The 20,075-nt window shown below is 39.5% G+C and overlaps 1 protein-coding gene across 1 annotated transcript in view; it reads left to right on the forward strand.

Annotated features, from left to right (window-relative positions):
* The window catches only part of LOC137608587 (transmembrane protein 132D-like), a 30,684-nt gene that overhangs the window by 8,692 nt on the left and 1,917 nt on the right, over positions 1-20,075 (forward strand). Inside the window, exons 3-10 of the mRNA XM_068335080.1 lie at positions 1,275-1,421; positions 5,925-6,096; positions 9,852-9,995; positions 13,107-13,315; positions 16,136-16,316; positions 16,510-16,623; positions 16,819-17,010; positions 19,768-20,062. Of these exons, the coding sequence (XP_068191181.1) occupies positions 1,275-1,421; positions 5,925-6,096; positions 9,852-9,995; positions 13,107-13,315; positions 16,136-16,316; positions 16,510-16,623; positions 16,819-17,010; positions 19,768-20,062 (1,454 nt within the window). The remainder of the gene's footprint in view (positions 1-1,274; positions 1,422-5,924; positions 6,097-9,851; positions 9,996-13,106; positions 13,316-16,135; positions 16,317-16,509; positions 16,624-16,818; positions 17,011-19,767; positions 20,063-20,075) is intronic.

A 20,075-nucleotide genomic window follows, 5' to 3' on the forward strand; every position in this document is an offset into this window, starting at 1 on the left:
GCCTTCCAAATAACTCTGACCTTGATCTTGTCTCTATGGATATTGATTAGTCTGGCGGCTGTTTGATTACAATCACAAATTCTAAGTGCCTGTATTATCAATTATGTGTATTGAACACGAGGTCATGCAGACTGACCTCTGCTCTAGCGGGAACAAATTTTGCATACATGTGTGTGTTAAGGCTAATGTATGAATAAATAATTTTAACAATATCTAAACCTCTTAGGAGTTAAGCTGCTGTTGGGTCATTAAAGTTAATAAATCCTTTATTATGCATTTATTATCATAATTTTGTGTTTTTCACAGAAGGCAATGATAAAATCTGAAAACGTAGTTTTCTTCAGGATAAAACAAAGTGTCTGTCTGTCTGTCTGTCTGTCTGTCTGTCTGTCTGTCTGTCTGTCTGTCTGTCTGTCTGTCATAAAAGCCTACAGTTTGGTGCATAATTCACTATTCATAAATATGTCTGAGAATATGTATTAACTACAAAAAAATTAACACAAGAATTTATTGTAAGTTTTTCTGTTAAATTCTACAACTTCATCACAAAGGTTGAAGTTATTCAACTTATTTGAAGTCTGAAAACACAGCTGACAACACTACTAAAAGCAGATGAATGATGCACTTGAATAAAAGATGGGCATACAATTCCCACTGGAACACCTCTGTGACTGCTTGCCATGAGGAAATTGGCTTGATTTGGAAAACACACAAGGCTCCCACCTGGTAGATAGCCTCTGAGTCAGTGCAGTTTGCTGATCATTGTATTGCAGAAACAAATCAGAAACACTTTGTTTTCCTTGCATCATTTTTCATTTGATGACTAAAATTACTCCTCCGTGACCCTATCCAATGATGTTTGACACATCATATTAGCATAAGGTCATTAAAAAACAAATGTGTGGTGATTGCTAGACCTCTACGACTGTCTAGTCTGTTCACGTTATTTGTAATAAGTGTCTAAAACTCCCATCTGAGTGACGTGTGTGTCTGACATCCGACTAATTGATTCCCCCTTTTCTCTGGGGCTGATGGGAATAAATACCCCCGACAGTTTTCATTCTGCCAACAGCCTGTGACTTATCAATCACTGACTGACCTCATTTGACACAAAATAATGGCTATATGTAACTCACAACAGTTATTAAAGACATGGCAAATACATTGACTTTATAAGGAGCTGATTTAAAAATATATGATATTGAAGAATACATGAATAGTTGTGTGTAAAATTCTTTGCTTTACACTAACTGGACTATGATTGTGTACTCCAGGGCGACAGTAAAACCCGGCCTGTCATTCAGTGCAGCACGACCCAGTGACCCGGCACTGTGGAACGTCATCCTAGAGCCTGGTGGAGGAGTGACGCCCAACACCATCTCTGTTCTCTGTCAAAGGAAGGCTGCTGTCACTGCCAAGAGGTCAGTCCACTGCAAACGCTGAGCAGCACACAGCATGATGGTGTGTTTTCACCACAACCGTTCTTAGTGTCATTTCAATAATTGCTGTTGCAGCCGTAGGTTGTTAAAAGTAATATGAAAAAACATATTTTAAGTCGCACCTGCACAGAAAAACACTTTTAGACTTAAATTTAGTGGCATAACTAGTCAAGTGCTTCCAATAATTTTTTGGTTTGTAAATTTAAGATTCTACTGCATCAGTTCTCACAGAGCAAACTTGCCTTTTTCACTTGTAGCAGCAGCAGAAGTATTATTACTACTACTAGAAGTAGTAAAAATATATGCTACTGCTCCTAAATTTACTACTACTACAAGTGAAAACTACTGCTACTTTATAAAAACATAAAAGTATATTACAATAACTACATTACCTACTCTTTTGACTGAGCTCTTACAGCCTGATTCAATTCATTTCAGTTTCATTTGTACATTTCCAGATCATAACATAAAGTTAAAAACGAGCAGGACGGAGAGACAGAAGACAAAGCTAGAGAGAACAGAACCTAATGCCGTTATTGATCCATGCAGTGGTTCATAATATATCGACGACGCTGCTGATGAAGCTACTGATTAAAGAGTTATACAGCTATACAGGAAATATTCAAACTGCAGGTGCCAATGCTAGCAGTGATGGTAGGAGTCGGACAGTTAGAGGTCCAGGTTCTGCAGCCCCATGGACAGAAGGACCTGCAGACTGAGACAGATTGAGGGAGAGCAGAAGGAGAGAGAGCAAACTACAGGGAAGAAAAGCAGCTAGTGACATGTTTTAATGAATGTGAAGATGGAGATAGAGAGGACGGTGAGAGAGAGGGGCTCAGTGTGTTATGGGAGGTTTCCCTGGTAGTCGATTCCTATGACAGCGAAGTTATTGGATGAATTCACTACAGTATCAGCTCTATTCAAAAGGAAAGTCTTCAGTCTACTCTTGAACATAAAAATGGTGTCTGCCTCACCAAGTGAATCAGGTAGCTGATTCCACATTAAAGAAGCTGATAAGTGAAAGCTCAGCACTCCGGTCTCCTTTTAGAAACTTTAGAAATACAAGCAAACCCACATTTTGGGCCTTCAGAGTTTTTAAAGATATGGTGGGACCTGACTGTTAAGGGCTTTAAAAGTGAAAAGAGGGAATTTATATTCTATTTGGGCTTTAACAGGGAGCCAGTGCAGAGTTGGCAGCAAAGGGGAAATGTGATCTCTCAATCTGGTTCCTGTTAGAACACAGACTGCTGCAATCTGGATCATAATAAGATGCTAAAAAGAACTTCTTGTCGAACAATCCTTTCTAGAAACACAACGTTGCTGACAAGAACTGTAAAATAGAACGATACTGCAGGAACAACTAGACTGTTCTGTCTGGGAGGCACTGAAGGTAAAATAAAATGGATGAAATAAAAATAAATAGGATTTCCTGTCTTCCGTTCTCTAAACATCAACTTAATTGATCTTGAGCTCAGCTTAGCCTTCTCAGTAAGTCTTTCTTTTTTAATTTATAATTGTATGAACATAAAGCGTTTCCTCTTGACATTCACGTATATGTGTGATGAAATGTCCCCAAATCCCACATTGTCATTAGATAATCCATGTTTTGTCATTTTAGTTTAACTAATGTCAAGCAGCTGGTGAATTAAGAACTTTATTTCCCATAAAAAACCTTCTTACTTCATCACCATGCTATAGAATTTTACTGTCCAGATTGCTTTGATGCAGCTAGAATACAAATGGCAATAACAGTTTCATTAAGTAAAATCCCAAATCCTAAATTAATATTGTATTTGGCCACTACCCCCACCACTACCTGATTTAAGTGATGTACGGAGATTGATGATTACACCAGTCTGATGCCACACATCCACATCCACCTCTGCCCAGCAACCTCCCGCCCACACAGAGACCGCACCACACACCAGCCTCCCGACCCACTTATCTGTAATCATCCATAATCACAGCCACGTTATCCAGGCTTAAGCGTTTGCACGTTCAATAGGGCAGATTAGGAAGAAGAGATATTCCAAGTACTGCTCCTTGCACTGAACTCATGCAGGCACACATGCAGCACATGCAAGCAGGCATGGTTAGTCTCATCTGATATAAAGTGATGATACTTTCAGGGGTTTATAGCCCCCCTGCAATAGATGGGCTTCCAGGAAATGGGGATATTAAGCCCTAGAATGTTTCACTGTTTAGCTTTCATGGAGCAACTTGCCTTCAAGATGTGCATTTTCTCCGCGCACTACTTTAAAGATAACTTATTCTAGGTGTGTCCAATTGTACATTTGAGGATTAACACTCACACATGAATAGAACAAAGACTGTGACCACATGTCAGTTTCCTTAAATGTCAGTTTCCTTAAAAGGAGCCACTGATAATGCATCTGAGTACTCAAAGATGTTTAAGAATTTGTTGTTTCTCGGCAGCAGTGTGTGGAGTTTGCATTTTCTTCCCATGTCTGCATGGGTATGGATGAATGTGAGTGTGATGTTTGTCTTTCATGTGACCCTGTGGTAAGCTGGTAACTTGTCCAGGATGTATCTCCCTCCCATACTCCTGTCCAAAGTCAGTTGGGATAGACTCCAGCTGCCCTGTGACCCTCAAACAGGACAAGCTATGGAAATTAATGAACAAATGAAAATGAAATGAAAATCTAGTTAGATCCAGTGGGGTTCAAAATGTTCACAGAAGACCACATCCTGTGGGCTTCGACTCCCGTGAGAGAAATCTATCATTCATGAATGAAAGAGTAAAAGGAAACTTCATAAAGATTAACAAAGGAGAGATAAATGTAATATCTGCATCGACATCAATGTATCCTGTGTCTTGACATCTTGGAGACACACAGTCACGTTGGTTCTAAATAAATATCTTGTGATGCTTGTCCTCCTTTTAAAGCATAAAGCTAGACTGCTTTGCTAACATCTCATTTTGTGTAGAATGTCCAAAGCCATATTTGTTGTAAATTAATAAAAAATGTAAAGGTCTCAATTTTCTGCTTGTCAGGCCTATTTGTGAGGAGTTTTGTATTGCTTCAGCGTGACATCACTGACCCCCGGCTAACAGCTTCGTGCTCACCCTGGAATACTTTTCATGAGCTGTATAGAAAAAGATTGAATGTCCTGAAATGATCACTGACTGTAGAGTATTTCTCCTGCTTTTATTTAATGCTATTTATTTATGTCTGCACTTTTTGAATTTCCTTTTTTTTTTAATGTGTTTTAATTAACGGCCACTTACAATATCCTAAAGGTCTGTTCCATTTATTTCATGAACTCTTCATTCTTTCCTGCAGCTGGGCAACAATCTGTCCCTGAACACTTTTTCTTAGAGAATGACTGCTTCATATACAGTACATGTTAGCATCTCCTTGAGGCAGAATCCCTTTTTCAGTCTGTTGCTATATGAAATCCGAGTTCTAACCGTGCATTGAATGTGTTAATTGTTTTGTGTAATGCAAAGTTTTGCTCCTCTTTGCCGTGCCTCGTTGCCGTTCACATTCTGCTTCATTTTCACTTTGATCTGTACCTTCTGGCAGGTAGGCACACACACTCCCTCTGGCATCAAATAACTTCACATGCCATTTCTTTGACAGCCCTTTGACCAGAAAATTTGGCTCAAGTCTCTGCCAGCTCAGTTAATCTCTCCTCTACACTCTTACCTTATTCTTTCATCTGCTCATGGAAATAAGGCCTTCAGTGTATTGCAGTCTACAGTTTATTTTTCTCAAATTGCACATCAGTTTCTCCTCTACCATATTGTTTCTGTTTTTATAGGCAGTGACTTTCCAAGGAATATGACGGTATCGTACTAATGATTTCACGAAAATATGAAAGTATATCGTGAGGATTCAGTTGAAATTTTGTCTTGGTAATTTAGCCACTAACAAATTAGATAATTAGTCAAGGACCTTACAATTGTCTTGTGTTACATTGTGAGCCAAAAATGTTTCAATATTAAACATTATGCTCTAAATGAACAACACAATTCAACTAGTATAAGAGAATGTGGGCAGAGACTAAGTGGTACTTAATGTTTCATCCCTCTCTACAACTAAACCCATGACTTTAATTTAATTTACAGTAGCCTTGTTTTAATTATTAATATTTTTGTAAATGATAGCACATTGTTGCTACACTCAATATGTAAGTCTGCATTAACAGTAATTCTGAAGTATATGAGAAAGGATGGCTTATATTCACAGCACGTCAATCTCAACACTTACATTGGAGCACATTTACTGTACATAACTCCAAACCAAACCCACAACACAAAATGTTCATTTTAGTATTTACTTCTATACACATGTTGAATGAAGAAATAACCAATGTCTTTTCTTAATCTATGATGATAAAATCACTGTTTGTATAATGTAATATTGTGAACAAACAGTGATTTTAACTCATTCACTGGTCACCATAGTTCTACCATAACTTATTTAACCATTTAATACTAATGTAATTTTCTTTCCACAGGGGTCTTCTGGAGGTTTTACAACTGGACTTTGTGCCAAAAGAGGTTTTGCAGCATGTTGAAAGTCAGACGATCTCCTGGCGTCTTGAAGTCCCAGGCATCATTAAGGATATTGGCGTAATGAGGATCCATACGACCCAGAGAGACTATGTGGGGCTAGCACCTCTGGTCATGGTGAGATCAGAAAATATGTATATGTCTCTGGTACGGTGGTAAAGTGGTAGTCCTGGTGTCTTGAAGAACTGGTAAAAATAAATTAGTCCTTTGATGAGCTGGTAACTGGTCCACGATACGGCCCCACCCCCTGGTCTCTGCACAGGATCCACAGATGTAGAAAATGAAAGGTGGATGAATGGGTCGTGCATGTTTTACAAATAGAACATTATTCCCTTGCATCCATTGTAGTTCTTTCCATTAGATAAATGTTTGATGTTTGCTCCCAATCATTTCCTCCATGTAAGAGTTTAAGATCAGCCCTACCAGTGCTTGCATGTTTTATATGATGCAGATAAATTAGATAAATTAGAAGGCAGTTAAACGTCTGTCTTTGGTAGGACTTTCGTCTCTTTCATGGTAGGATAGTCAGCACGATTTAAACAAACATAAGGACTGAATGTTCACTTGATAAAATAAACCATTTGCTCTGCATTGATTAGACTTCATAAGATGCCTTTGGCTTTGTCTTTTGAGAATAATTAGTGAGCTATACACCAAGAAAGAACAAACTACTTTAACCCCATGTGAACCACCCCACAATAACATGTATAATTTACAATAATTTTACAATAAGCAGATAATCTACTTTGATATCCTGACCCTTCTTTTGGGTTTATGTGTTGAAGGATACATTAATGGTGTAAAGGATTTAGTGCTTATTTAATGAATGATGGAATGACAATACCAAAGCTTACTTGTGTGTAAAGTGTAACTATAACACTGTAGGGAATAAGTCCGTAGGGAATAAGTACATTCAAAACAAAGCTGAACTACTTGAACCAAACATGATCACTGCAAGACATTATTTCAGAGCCTGTGGAAACACTGGACGTCACAACCTCTCAGAGTGAAGCCTCTGGCACATTAGACCACTGGTATAACAGTCTGACTTTGCACTCGACCTGATCCAGTGGCTTATGTTGGGGTCAGTGTCACAGCCTGAACTGGAGCATGTCCTTTTGGAATTGCGGTCAGTGACTCTCAAGCTGGGGAACATCTGCCGAGCATGGCATGTTGCTTCGCTTAGCTAACATCAGGAGGAAAAAAAAACACGGATCACTCAGAGCCTCTTAGGCATACACATCCGATACCTACAGTATAGAAGATTAAATAGATGTTATCAGACATCTTGTAAACTGGAAAATCATTGCAAATCCATGTTGATGACAGAGTATGAAAAGAAAGCGCAGTGACAGCTTCTGGAATATGTAAATACAATGACAAAGATGTACAATCTTCTTCTTCCACTTCTTGTTCTTCTTCTCCTTTTGGCTTTTCCCTTCAGGGGTCGCCACAGCAAATCAGTTGCCTCCATCTAACCCTGTCTTCTGCATCCTCTTCTCTCACACCAACTACCTTCATGTCCTCTTTCACTCCATCCATAAACCTCCTCTTTGGTCTTCCTCTAGGCCTCCTGCCTGGCAGCTCAAAACTCAGCATCCTTCTACCAATATATTCACTATCTCTCCTCTGGACATGTCCAAACCATCTCAGTCTGGCCTCTCTGACTTTATCTCCAAAACCTCTAACATGTGCTGTCCCTCTGATGTACTCATTCCTGATCCTATCCATCCTGGTCACTCCCAGAGAGAACCTCAGCATCTTCATCTCTGCTACCTCCAGCTCTGTCTCCTGTCTTTCCCTCAGTGATACTGTTTCTAGACCAAACAACATCGCTGGTCTCACCACAGTTTTGTACACATTTCCTTTCATTTTAGCTGAAACTCTTCTGTAACACATCACACCTGACACTTTTCTGCACCCGTTCCATCCTGCCTGTACACGCTTCTTCACCTCTTTTCCACACTCTCCATTGCTCTGGACTGTTGATCCTAAGTACTTATAATCCTCCACCTTCTTGATCTCTTTTCCCTGTAACCTCACTCTTCCACTTGGGTCCCTCTCATTCACACACATGTACCCTGCCTTGCTGCGGCTAACCTTCATTCTTCTCCTTTCCAGGACAAACCTCCACCTCTCTAGCTTCTCCACCTGTTCCCTGCTCTTGCTACAGATCACAATGTCATCTGCAAACACCATAGAGATTCCCGTCTAACCTCGTCTGTCAGCCTGTCCATCACCATAAAAACAAGAAGGGGCTCAGAGCTGATCCCTGATGCAGTCCCACCTCCACCTTGAACTCCTCTGTCACACCTACAGTACACCTCACCACTGTCTTACAGTCCTCATACATGTCCTGCACCGTTCTAACATACTGTACTTCTCTGCCACTCCAGACTTCCTCATACAATACCACAGTTCCTCTCTGGGCACCCTGTCATAAGCTTTCTCCAGATCTACAAAAACACAATGCAGCTCCCTCTGGCCTTCTCTGTACTTCTCTATCAACAGCCTCAAAGCAAATACTGAATCTGTAGTACTCTTTTTTGGCAAGAAACCATACTGCTGCTCACAAATGCTCACTTTTGCCCTTAGTCTAGCTTCCAGTACTCTCTCCCATAACTTCATTGTATGGCTCATCAGCTTTATTCCTCTGTAGTTGCCACAACTCTGCACGTCTCCCTTGTCCTTAAAAATGGGCACCAGCATACTTCTCCATTCCTCAGACAACTTTGCACTATCTAAGATCCTGTTGAACAACCAAGTCAGAAGGTGTCTGTGTAGGTTCTCAGTTATCCAGGTCATGGTTATCCAAAGCTGTTTAAGTCAATCCACCGGACGTTAAGTAAGTTCTTGAAGACGTTTCATCTCTCAACCAAGAGACTTCTTCAGTTCAGAGGTGAAGAAGTCTCTTGGATGAGAGAATAAATGTCTTCAAGAACTTTCTTAATGTCCAATGGATTGACTTAAACAGCTTTGGAAAACCCAGTCAGAAACTCTACTGCCACCTCTCCTGGACACTTCCATACCTCCACAGGTATATCATTAGTACCGAGTGCCTTTCCACTCTTCATCCTTTTCAATGCCCTCCTCACTTCATCCTGACAAATCTTTGCTACTTCCTGGTCCACAACAGCCACCTCTTCTAGTCTTTGTTCTCTCTCACAAAGATGTACAATCTGAAGAGGGAAAATGCTCTGGGAAGATTAGAAATGCAATCCGGTTCAGGTGTTTGAGTGCTGATCTATTGTATAGAAAATAAAATACAGTCAAGGATTTATTTACGTCCAGGTATGATAGTTTCAAAAGATGGGTTACTACTGTATGCTGCCATCACAGATTACAGATGACATTATTTATTTATTTTTTAGCACATCTGTCCAGTTTGTGTGGCTGTTGAATCCATGTGATTTGAATGAATCAAATTTGTGAGCCTGAGTGTTTTAATCCCCGTTAGTCTCCCTCTGCCTGTCATCCCCGCCCCAATGATGATTGTATTTTGAAACATATCAGTCGAGCAGGATATTCTGTCTACTTACTATGTACTCTAATTCACTATTAGATTGTTTTTTGAATCATATTAACTTATTAATCTTTTAGCAGATAGCACCACCTTTCAGGGGTGAGCATGAAACAAACCTATCATGAAGCTGTTGTTTGGAATCAGTCAAGTCCTCATTTCTTCATGTTCTCTCATCTGAGATCTAACTGTTGAGCTAAGTTAGGCTAATCACATTCTTGAATCTTCAAGTGAAATCCTCACTAGAAAAAACTTCCACAGGTTTCTTTTATTCTAGTTAAATTGAATAAAACAGTAACATTATCAGCCCAAACCACTAATTGTCTCTTTTTCTGTCCATCCGTGTGTGCAGAACACTATGATCTTAAACACTGCGGTTCTGACGGGGGAAATGGTGTCAGTTCCTGTGAAAGTTTTTGCTGTGGGGGCCAACAACTCGGTCACTGATGTGAGTAACTACACCAGCTGTAAGTCTACAGAAGAGGAGGTACTCAAGGTGAGCATGAATCTAAATGACAGAAATGTTAATTTATGCATGTAGATATATAACATTTGTGATTAGGATTGAAATATATTGTATTATATACCTTGTGTTTGTGTAGATAAACAAGATTAACAGAAATGAAGAAATGGACATGCTCTTTTATATAGCAGTAATTCAAATTCTGTTTTCAAATTCCAAATTTAAATTCTAAAATAGCTAACTTGGTATTAATCATGTACAATCATAATACTGTACTAGTTTTTCTTTCCGGCATCTACCCGGAAGTTCAGGCTGCTAGCGGAGTTAGCTCCGGTCTTCACATTTGTCCATGTGTCTCACTTACGGAGCCGTTTTGGCTTGGTCAAAAATAGCGGTTTATATTCTTTGATTGTGACAGACCTCATGTTGTCGTGTGGGGAACCTCTACCCGGATGGCCGGACTGTAACGCCAAAGCGGCCTTCATCTTCGCGTTTGTCCGTCCCACACACACGGAGCCGTTACGGTTTCGTTGGACATACCAGTTTGTTTTCTTGTGAAGGCGAAAACAAAAAAAGAAAACAAAGGAAGTCTGATATAATTTTTTAATCATGGAATTTTCATGGGGTTTCCTCTAGTATACATATATAGAGTTAAAGGCACACTCTATTCCTGATATATCTCTCATTCAGACCTAATTCACATTCTGAGAAAGTTTGGTTAATTTTTGACATTGGAAATTATATTCATTATATTATGTGTAAAACCAAGGGATCCATTGTCACTCATCCATGATCTTCCGCAGGTTTGTGCGTGCGTGTGTGTGTGTGTGTGCGTGTGTGTGTGTGTGTGTGTATGTGTGTGTGTGTGTGTGTGTTTGTGTGTGCCTATGTTTCCATATGGTGTTAGAGACTGAGCTCATGAGCTCTGCCTTTCAAGCGTAAGTACAGTGATTAGGCCTTTTTGTAATGGATCTGGGTTGGAGTGAGCAGAGAAATGGAAATGGGGAACAGAATACCAGAAAAGACGTGAATGAAAGGTTATTTTCCTTTAAATGATGCACCAAATACCCGGTTTGTTGTTATGAGGCAGGTAGCTGAAGTGTGTAAGCACGAGAGTAGGAACATGCTATTTTGCGAATGTGTAGGTAATGTTTTTTTTGTGCCAGAAAGTGCTTAATCCAGTTATTATTGTGTCTGTGAGTGGTATCTTTTTTAGGGTTACTGATCCCTGTTAAAGCTATACTACTGACCAGAAATGGAAAAAGCTTTTTTCAGTAGTTCTGGATGGAGTGGTAAATAAATTATTTTTTGTGTGAATGCACAATGCACAGAAGTTTTGTGTTTGTCCATTGCCATGTTGCTTTTTGTACCGACATGCCTTTTTTTAAGGAAATAGACTAGATGCATGCATTGAAGAATGTGAGCTAGCAAACATTTGTCAGATAAATATCAACAAAACTGTCAGCCAATAACATAGGAGCACCGTCACATATTCTTCCATAAGCCCTCTCTAATTGGTCTAGCCTCTGCTCACTTTACTGCGCTGTTGTAAAATAATTACACTGTCACCTTGCTCATGACGATTGGTCATCATAACATATCTTTGGGTGTCTCCCCTGGGTATAATCAGGGAACTACAAGTGAGTCACATTCTACAATCTACTCTACAAAACACAATTAAAATGGTTAAAAGCTTAATTTCTAGTCTGATTGAAACACACATTCATGCAGACAGGAGACTTGGAGGAAGAGGTGGTGAACAATTTCCAAGGAAAACTTATGTGGTGGCAAGATGTTCTCTTAAGATAGGACAAAATACAAAGGTACAAATATTTATTTGCCAAATCAAATCATACATAGGTTGAGTAGAAGTACAACAGTATCATCCATGATACAAACAGACAATTCAGCAAATACTCATCTAATATGACGAGATCTCTGACACAGACATAACTGGAATCCGCTTTTTCTCTGTCCCCATAGCTTTTTATAGTCTTCCAATCTAATGTGTGTGTTTGTGTGTTCCTGTTATGGCTTTAGGCCAATGGAATGTTCTGGGCATGAGTGGAGATGATGAGGAAGACACTCAGGGGTCAGATTGACCTTATGCAGACACAAACAAAAAATTTCTTAATAGGTCATCTTGCACAATGCTTATGTAAGATCAATCAAATTATAAAGGATTAATGAAAAATCATTCCACTAGACTTAAATTGCAGTTGAGAGAAGTTTTAATTGTGATGGTTTTTTTGTTTTTTTTTAATCAATACAGTGCTAAAATAAAGCAACAACACGTGAAGTTCATGCTTGTAAATGCCATTTTTCTGGTATCCACTAACCTTACAGCGTACTGTACGCAGTTGCACAGGAAACCCTCAAAAGACGTCAGAGACTTTGATGCGCATCAGTCGGTATAATGGAAAAGGTCTTTGAGCGATCTTTCACAACATTTCCTAGGTGTTCAGGTTCACTCACTTTGGAAGTCTTTCCTCCCACTGGTTTTATTCACTCTTTCCTCCTTTCGCCTTTCACCTCCCTCTCTCTAGTGCTGTACTTTTTTCTCCAGTCTAGTGCCCTCCAATTACCTCTGTGGAGCCAGTGGTTTGTTAAGATAAGTGAGGCGGCAGTGGAGATAGGCCTCCAATCTTAAATAAAGCACACCAAACTGCTGTGTCTCACCTCATTGCTCTCACTAGTGGGGATGCTCCCACCTACAGTACAGCACTGCAGGAACCATCGTGAGACAGAGCTAATTTATATTCAGTAACAGTTTCATTAAATTTACATGGCATAAATAGGAACATTGTCAGGTACCCTGGCTAGACTAGGAGGTAGTGAATAAAATGTGTGTGTGGTTTTACCTTGTGTGTACAGTTGATACTGTTTCCACTCACCTACAGTATCTTTGTCAATTCTTACTAAAACTTTTTCACTCATCACTCAATGACAGTTTTAGTCCCAACTGGCTTTATTGGTTTTCAAGCAGTTCTTTGCTTTTTCAAAAAATGTCTGCGTTCAGTATGAAGATAAATATAGGACAGATTGGTACAATGAAAGGACTGTTTTGGCATCTGATTCTGATCTAAGAGGTCATTGCCTGTGGGGCTATTAGTCACCTTCTTCTCTTTTTCTTGTCCTGTCCAGATATCAGAGCGATGTGACTTTGTGTATGTAAATGGGAAAGAGACAAGAGGAAGGAGCAGAGTGATGCTTAACTTCACCTATGGCTTCCTGAGTGCACAGCTGGAAATGAGCATATGGATGCCGCGTCTGCCCTTGCTGATCGATGTGGCTGACCACGAGCTGAGCCAGATCAAAGGATGGAGAGTCCCTGTTGCAATGGGGAGCAGGAGGTACTGCAGGACCAGTTCTGTGTGACATGACCTTTTTTTTCTTTAGGTCACCTTAGACTGATTCTAAGGTTTTCATGTGAGGAAAATTTGTTTATTAGAGACAAGCCAAAGTGATATTCTCCTTCATGTCAGACAGAGCACAAGTGGCCATATCAATATATATACTGTATGTGACTCTAATATTGAAAGTCTAAGTCATTATGAACCAGCAGCAATAACATAGCATTTATTCTTGGTTGATTCTTCTCAGTAATTGTTTGTTAGTGATTTTAAGACTATATTGACAGAATTAAACTCTTAATCATGTATTGCTGTTGCCAGCATGTCTTGAGAGTTGATTGAGGATGTTTCAAAGTTACTTTATTCATAGCTCTGTACAAAATTGTAATAAGTTGACTCTAATGCAAACAGCACTTCTGGTTAAAATGGTTTAATGCAAGAATTTGAAACAATAATGAAAACAAGATATTTCTAGATACTTCCTTTGGCAGAGATGTGAACATAAGTAACAATCTAATAACTTTAAACTAGATAAAGTATCTATCTATCTATCTATCTATCTATCTATCTATCTATCTATCTATCTATCTATCTATCTATCTATCTATCTATCTATCTATCTATCTATCTATCTATCTATCTATCTATCTATCTATCTATCTATCTATCTATCTATCTATCTATCTATCTACCAAACAAAACAGAATATTACTGACTTTACACTTCACTTGAGTCACTCTTTTGACTTGAAAACACTTCTTCAGTCTTGAAGTCTGAAATTGTACACGCACACGCACGCACGCACACACGCACTCACGCACGCACGCACACACACACACACACACACACACACACACACACGCCCTAGAGATAAAGGTTAGTGGGATTTCACTCGATACTACAGTGAAGTCATTAGCTGTCACTCAATACTAATGATGATGGCTAACTGATGGTGTGTTAGTTCTCTCCAGGGTATATTTTCACTTTGGGGCCTTCATTTTCTCATAAATTCAATATTCAGCTCCAGCCACAAAAGGATACAAGGTCATAAATATAAAAACTTCTTCCATGATTGTAATAGCTAGTCTCGGGACAAGCTCACGGTGAGAAATGTGAACTTTGTGTTCAATGTCTTTATTTCTGAGGGCTGCTGAATTGTACATGTAAAGGTATGCAGTTTCTATCGAGAGGGCCACAGAATGGTGGATTTATCCTGGCCCCTATATGGCTGTTTTTGTCTGTGTGAGTGTGTGTGTGTGTGTGTGTGTGTGAGTGTGTGTGCGTGTGTGTGTGTGTGTGTGTGTGTGTGTGTGTGTGTGTCTGTGTCTGTGTGTCTGTGTGTGTGTTCGTGTCTGTGTGTCTATAAATGTGTTTGTCATTAAATTGCAACAAGTTATGATTTATAGATTATTTTATCTCTGCTCACTGAAATACCAGACAATTTTAATGTGCACTAATTATATAACAACAATAATAATTTGTTGAAGTTAATAAGCAGTCTGGTGACTCTATAATATAGAATTATGGAAATGAAGTTAAAACACACCAATGGCTTTTTGTCTTTATTTATCTTTTATTTTTGTAAATCAGTTTGTCAGATTTTGTATAGTACAGAAATTGCGGTAACTACGCATATCGGAACTATTATCTTACTTCAGTCTAGCCTAAGAATAAAGTTTTACAAATAAGTTGAAATAAGTGGTCCATTTTGTCTAGTAAGAAGTCTGATGAACTATTTATAACAATGAGTGACAGAAGGATTGAGGAAAGAAAGCTTTGCTGTCTGGTTTTGAGTCACGTTGGTTTAATTCTGGCAGCATCTCAATCACATGTTAAGCTCTTACCTCAGGCTATATAATAACGATGTTTATTTGGACTTTGGCTTGTGACAGTAGCTGTTCGCCTGCAGTTTGAGAACACATCCACCAGCCCTCCAGCACACCAGTGGAGAAACACATGGTGCAGAACCTGTGCTTATGATAATTTCATGATCATTGCTGAGGGGTTTGAATGGAGTTTACAGATTAACCTCTATCGCCCACAAACATGTCAGCCAACTGTAGGATCCTGGTTAATTTGACTTGTATTTGCGCAGAAGGAAAGGTCATTCCATTTGTATTTTATGCCTCTGTAGCATCAACATTCCTGCTGCTGATCTCTTATAGGCTTCTAGAGTTTATTCTCTCTGTCATAAACCAAAAACACAACATACTGTATGTCAACATGCAGATTTTCCAGCGTTGACATTTTTCCCAACAAATAAAATCAACACTCTTATGTATATTTTTATATATGAATCTCAGTACATTTTACTCAGTAAGTTCACCATCTGTTAACTTACAGCTATCTTGCATATGAGCAGAGCATCAATTCAGGCAATACAATAATACATCATTCATAATGAAAGGAGTAGCTTAATGTTTTACGAAATAAACTAAATAGCAATTACAACTTTTATGTCTAGATAAAAGCTTACAGCTTCTCAAAATAAAAAAAGGAAGCTAATGAGTACTTCCTTCTTGGCCATGAAACATTTTCAAAAGCAGTCGCACAGAAAGGACAATTTGAGTGCATTCATTCGGACTTGTTTTGGGGCTGATCGAAATTACATTCATGTATTTGCTTTAGCGGTATTGATCGACATTACTAGTCTTTATGCTAAGCTATGCTAACACATTATATAAAAGAGAACGAAACCCTGAACTCAATGAACACTTGCCCTTGCCTGTCTGTTCGATAGCAATAAAGGTTCTCAAATAATTCATATGGATTGTTATAAAATTATATGACTTGTTACAACTGAGAATGTTTGTGTTTTAGGTCGACATGGGACAGTGAGGAAGAAGAGGAAATGAGGAAGGGCAGAGGATGCATGTTGCAGTACCAGTACTCTATAATGAGGGTGCTGACACAATTCATTGCTCAGGTTGACAATGAGGTATTGCCTGACTCGCTGACTGGGACAAATCCTGTTGAATACTTCCTTGGGCCCGACTGGCAGGTGAAGACATTTAAGTGACCTAACTGAAGCAAAGAATTTAGATTCTCCAGATTGATCGGATTTATCAGGCAATAAGTGCAAAGTTTCATGTTTCGCATGTTATAAGCAAGGTGAAATCTGAGGGAAAGAACAATTAAATACATTCTTGTAGTAACCACTTAAATGTAACCTTGTTCTACCTCTTGATTGACAGGTGGATGTGACAAATCTCGTACGTCAATCTGTGAAAGTGGCAGATGCTGATGTTGCCAGGGTGCAGGATGGGGTGGTGCTGCAGGGACGTGCTGTGGGAACGACAACTGTTCAGGTGAGCCTTGCGTGCACATGTGTGTGTGTGTGTCTATGTGTGTGTGTGTGTGTGTGTGTGTGTGTGCGTGCGTGTGTGTGTGTGTGTGTGTGTGCGTGTGTGTGTGAAAGAGAGAGAAAGGGTATGTGAAAAGTATGTGCGTGTTACAATTGTGTACTTTCATCTGCAGTCTGGAGACAGATTTACTTGTTGCAGGTGTTGTCCCCTCTGACATCGTCCATCCTAGCGGAGAAGAGCATCAGGGTGGTGGATGACAAAGTGAGCGTGACCGAGTTAGGAGTGCAGTTGGTTTCTGGACTCTCTCTGTCCCTGCAGCTCAGTCCAGGGGGCAACAGGGCCATTGTTGCCACAGCAACCACACGGGAGACGATCACACAGCTCAAACAGGTAAGTAACTGGAAAATTAATACACAAAGCATAAACCCAGGGGCACAGCTCTGCTGGTTATGATGCTGCTTGTTGTATGTAATGGACTTTGTGTTTACAGTTTCTCATTTTTAGTCTCCACACACGGCCTGTGAAGAGCCATTTGGCAGAATGTGGAAACCAATTGAACAAGTAGTCGAAAGGACTGAATAATATATCTATATATTTATAAATTCAGTTCTAAAAATTCTTTTTATGTTAATACTACTGTGTAGTTGCCGTAAAGATATTTGTAGATAGAAAATACCCAGACTCATCCTTTGACATGCTTTCAACTGTGACGAAACAGAATGAACCAGTATTTTATCATCTAACAATGATCAGAGGGTGGTAAGGGAAGTTTACCCCATTCAGGTTTTATCAAAGAAAATCAGGTGTTCATAAACCTAAGGTTTAACAGTACAGTGATGAATATGGTTATTCAAAATTAGTCCACATATGCATTGAAGCATTTTACGACAATTTAAGCAATAAAGAAGTAATAAAGCTGAATGAATTAAGTAATATTTGAAGGAAAATATTTGTAAGTGATATATTTACCAGAAAAAGTACAACTAATTCGCTTGAGAAAATGAATGTTTCTTGATCAGAATAGACCAAAAGTTCATATCCAGATCTTCCATATTTAGAGATATTTTTAAATTCTGGGGCAGGGGTGGGGTCTGTACTCTGAAATATACTTAATGGACTATAATTTGATTTTGAACAAGTTTTGATTGAATAAACAGGGACTGTTTGGCCTTGAGGTTTTCTTTCAGTGCTGAGTTCTAATTTTTAATCTACCTTCACTATATTTTATTCAATAACAGTCATACCTTTTTCTCCAATGTACAGTATGAACTTTGCTATCAAAGTTCAGCTGTCAACAGAGTAGACTTGCCTCTTGTTTTTGGTGTGACCTGTTACAAACTGGCTCTTACGCTGCAAACAAAAACAGAATACACAAGGATGAACCAAATAACAAAGTAAACAAATAAATGTGAGCAAACAAAATGGTGGGAGTATTCTCTATAGTCATCTTCTTTTCCTTTCGGCTTTTCCCTTCAGGGGTCTCCACAGTGAATCGGTTTCCTCCATCTAACCCTGTCTTCTGCATCCTCTTATCTCAGTCACACCAACTACCTTCATGTCCTCTTTCACTACATCCGTAAACCTCCTCTTTGGTCTTCCTCTAGGCCTCCTGCCTTGCAGTTCAAAACTCAGCATCCTTCTACCAATATATTCACTATCTCTCCTCTGGACATGTCCAAACCATCTCAGTCTGGCCTCTCTGACTTTATGTCCAAAACCTCTAACATGTGCTGTCCCTGTGATGTACTCATTCCTGATCCTATCCATCCTGGTCACTCTTAAAGAGAACCTCAGAAAGTATGAAAGGAAAGTCACTACATGGCCGAAAAGGGAAGCAAATAGTAACTACAAGCAATAAAGGGTCTGAGATCTCATACCGACTTGCATTGGCCCATAAAGCTCCAGTGTAGTACTGCATATGGCTGATTTAGATCCTATTTGATCTGAAGCATTGAAAACACAAAACAGCAGACTAGGGCTCCCACAAAGCCAAATATATTCTTTTGGAAAGTTGTATATTAATGGAGAATACTGCCATTAGTCAGCAGTTATGTTAAACCAAATGTCCCAGAAATATAAGGTCAGTGTGTTTTGAAGCAGGAGAGCTTTCAAGTTAATGACTAAAAGCAGAATAAAATTCTCTAATATTAGGTGACAACCAAATTATTCCGGAGTCATTTAAGCTTTCTCAAGAGAGCTCCAATTGTTCCTACATAGGAAGCAGCAGCAGTTTTGGCTCCACAAACAATATAATTCAAAAGAATTTCATTACAAATCGTCTGTGAGAGATGCTTTAAAAACCTCTAAGCTTCAAATGATATAGCAGTATGTTATTAATGTGTTCTAAATGTTCATTCTCCCACAGCGAAATAATAGGCATCTACAGAGGGAATCTGAACCATAAGAATTTCCACAACAGAGCAAATCCACACTACAATGACTTTAAGTGTAATATTATTTGTGTTTTCTCTTTGCCTCTCCAAATGTGAGCTCATTGTGTTCACAGCCTCGGCCATCATCTTCGGTTACATGCTGTGTGAGAGAGCGGAAGAGGCAGGCAGGGTGCACAGATGATCATTTTTAAAAGCACACTCACATTTAGCTGTGGCAGCTTGCCCATTTTAAACCAGCTCTCTTGACATGGGCACGGGGCAGCAATTAGGCGGTCCATAGTTGTGTGAACAACAGCTCACTTACCTACAGTACACTGTCAGCGCCACTGGTCTGCCCCGTCAGCAACAAGCTATTAGAAACATGTCAGTGCAAATGAACAATCAATTGAATTGAAGGTTCCATGAAGTCAAATCCAAAATATAGGTTAACCCAATGACGACCCAGTGGCTCACAGCAGTAACAGGAAGTGGGTCATTTTGTATAATGATTGATTGGATAGGCTAACTATGAGATTACCCCAATTCCTGTATTTTCTTCTATTACTCTATCTTCAGATGCCTTGATTAAAATACAATTTAGTAGGACTATACGGGTGCACCCTGCTGAGTCTAATCAAGTGTTTGGCCATAGATAGTTTAGTTTACAATCATGAAAGTACATCCCTCGGTGATGGTAATAAATATAATCATGATTCACTGCATGTGATGTGGCTGCTGTTCTTTCAATTCACTCACTGTTATTTCTGAATTACAGGAAGCGGTGGTCAGCTGCTGGGTTCAGTTCAGTGATGGTGCAGTTTCTCCATTGGAGCTCTTTGATCGAAGCGTCTACTCGCTGACTGTCACTACACCAGATGAGAGCGTGGCCACAGTGCGTCGCACCCCGCAGTCCACATTTGTAGTCGCGCAAGGTGAAGGTGAAGGTGAAGGCCAAGGTGCGCTGGTGAGAGTGGAGCTGAGGATCTGTGAAGAATGTCAGAAGTCCAAGAGGAAGAGCAAGTTAGCCGTGGGCTCGGGGCTCCTCAGGATTAACTTCCAAAGTAGCAGCAGTGATGTAGCGGG

The sequence above is a fragment of the Antennarius striatus genome, chromosome 15 (genome assembly GCF_040054535.1).
Source record: "Antennarius striatus isolate MH-2024 chromosome 15, ASM4005453v1, whole genome shotgun sequence".
NCBI classification, from domain to species: Eukaryota; Metazoa; Chordata; class Actinopteri; order Lophiiformes; family Antennariidae; genus Antennarius; species Antennarius striatus.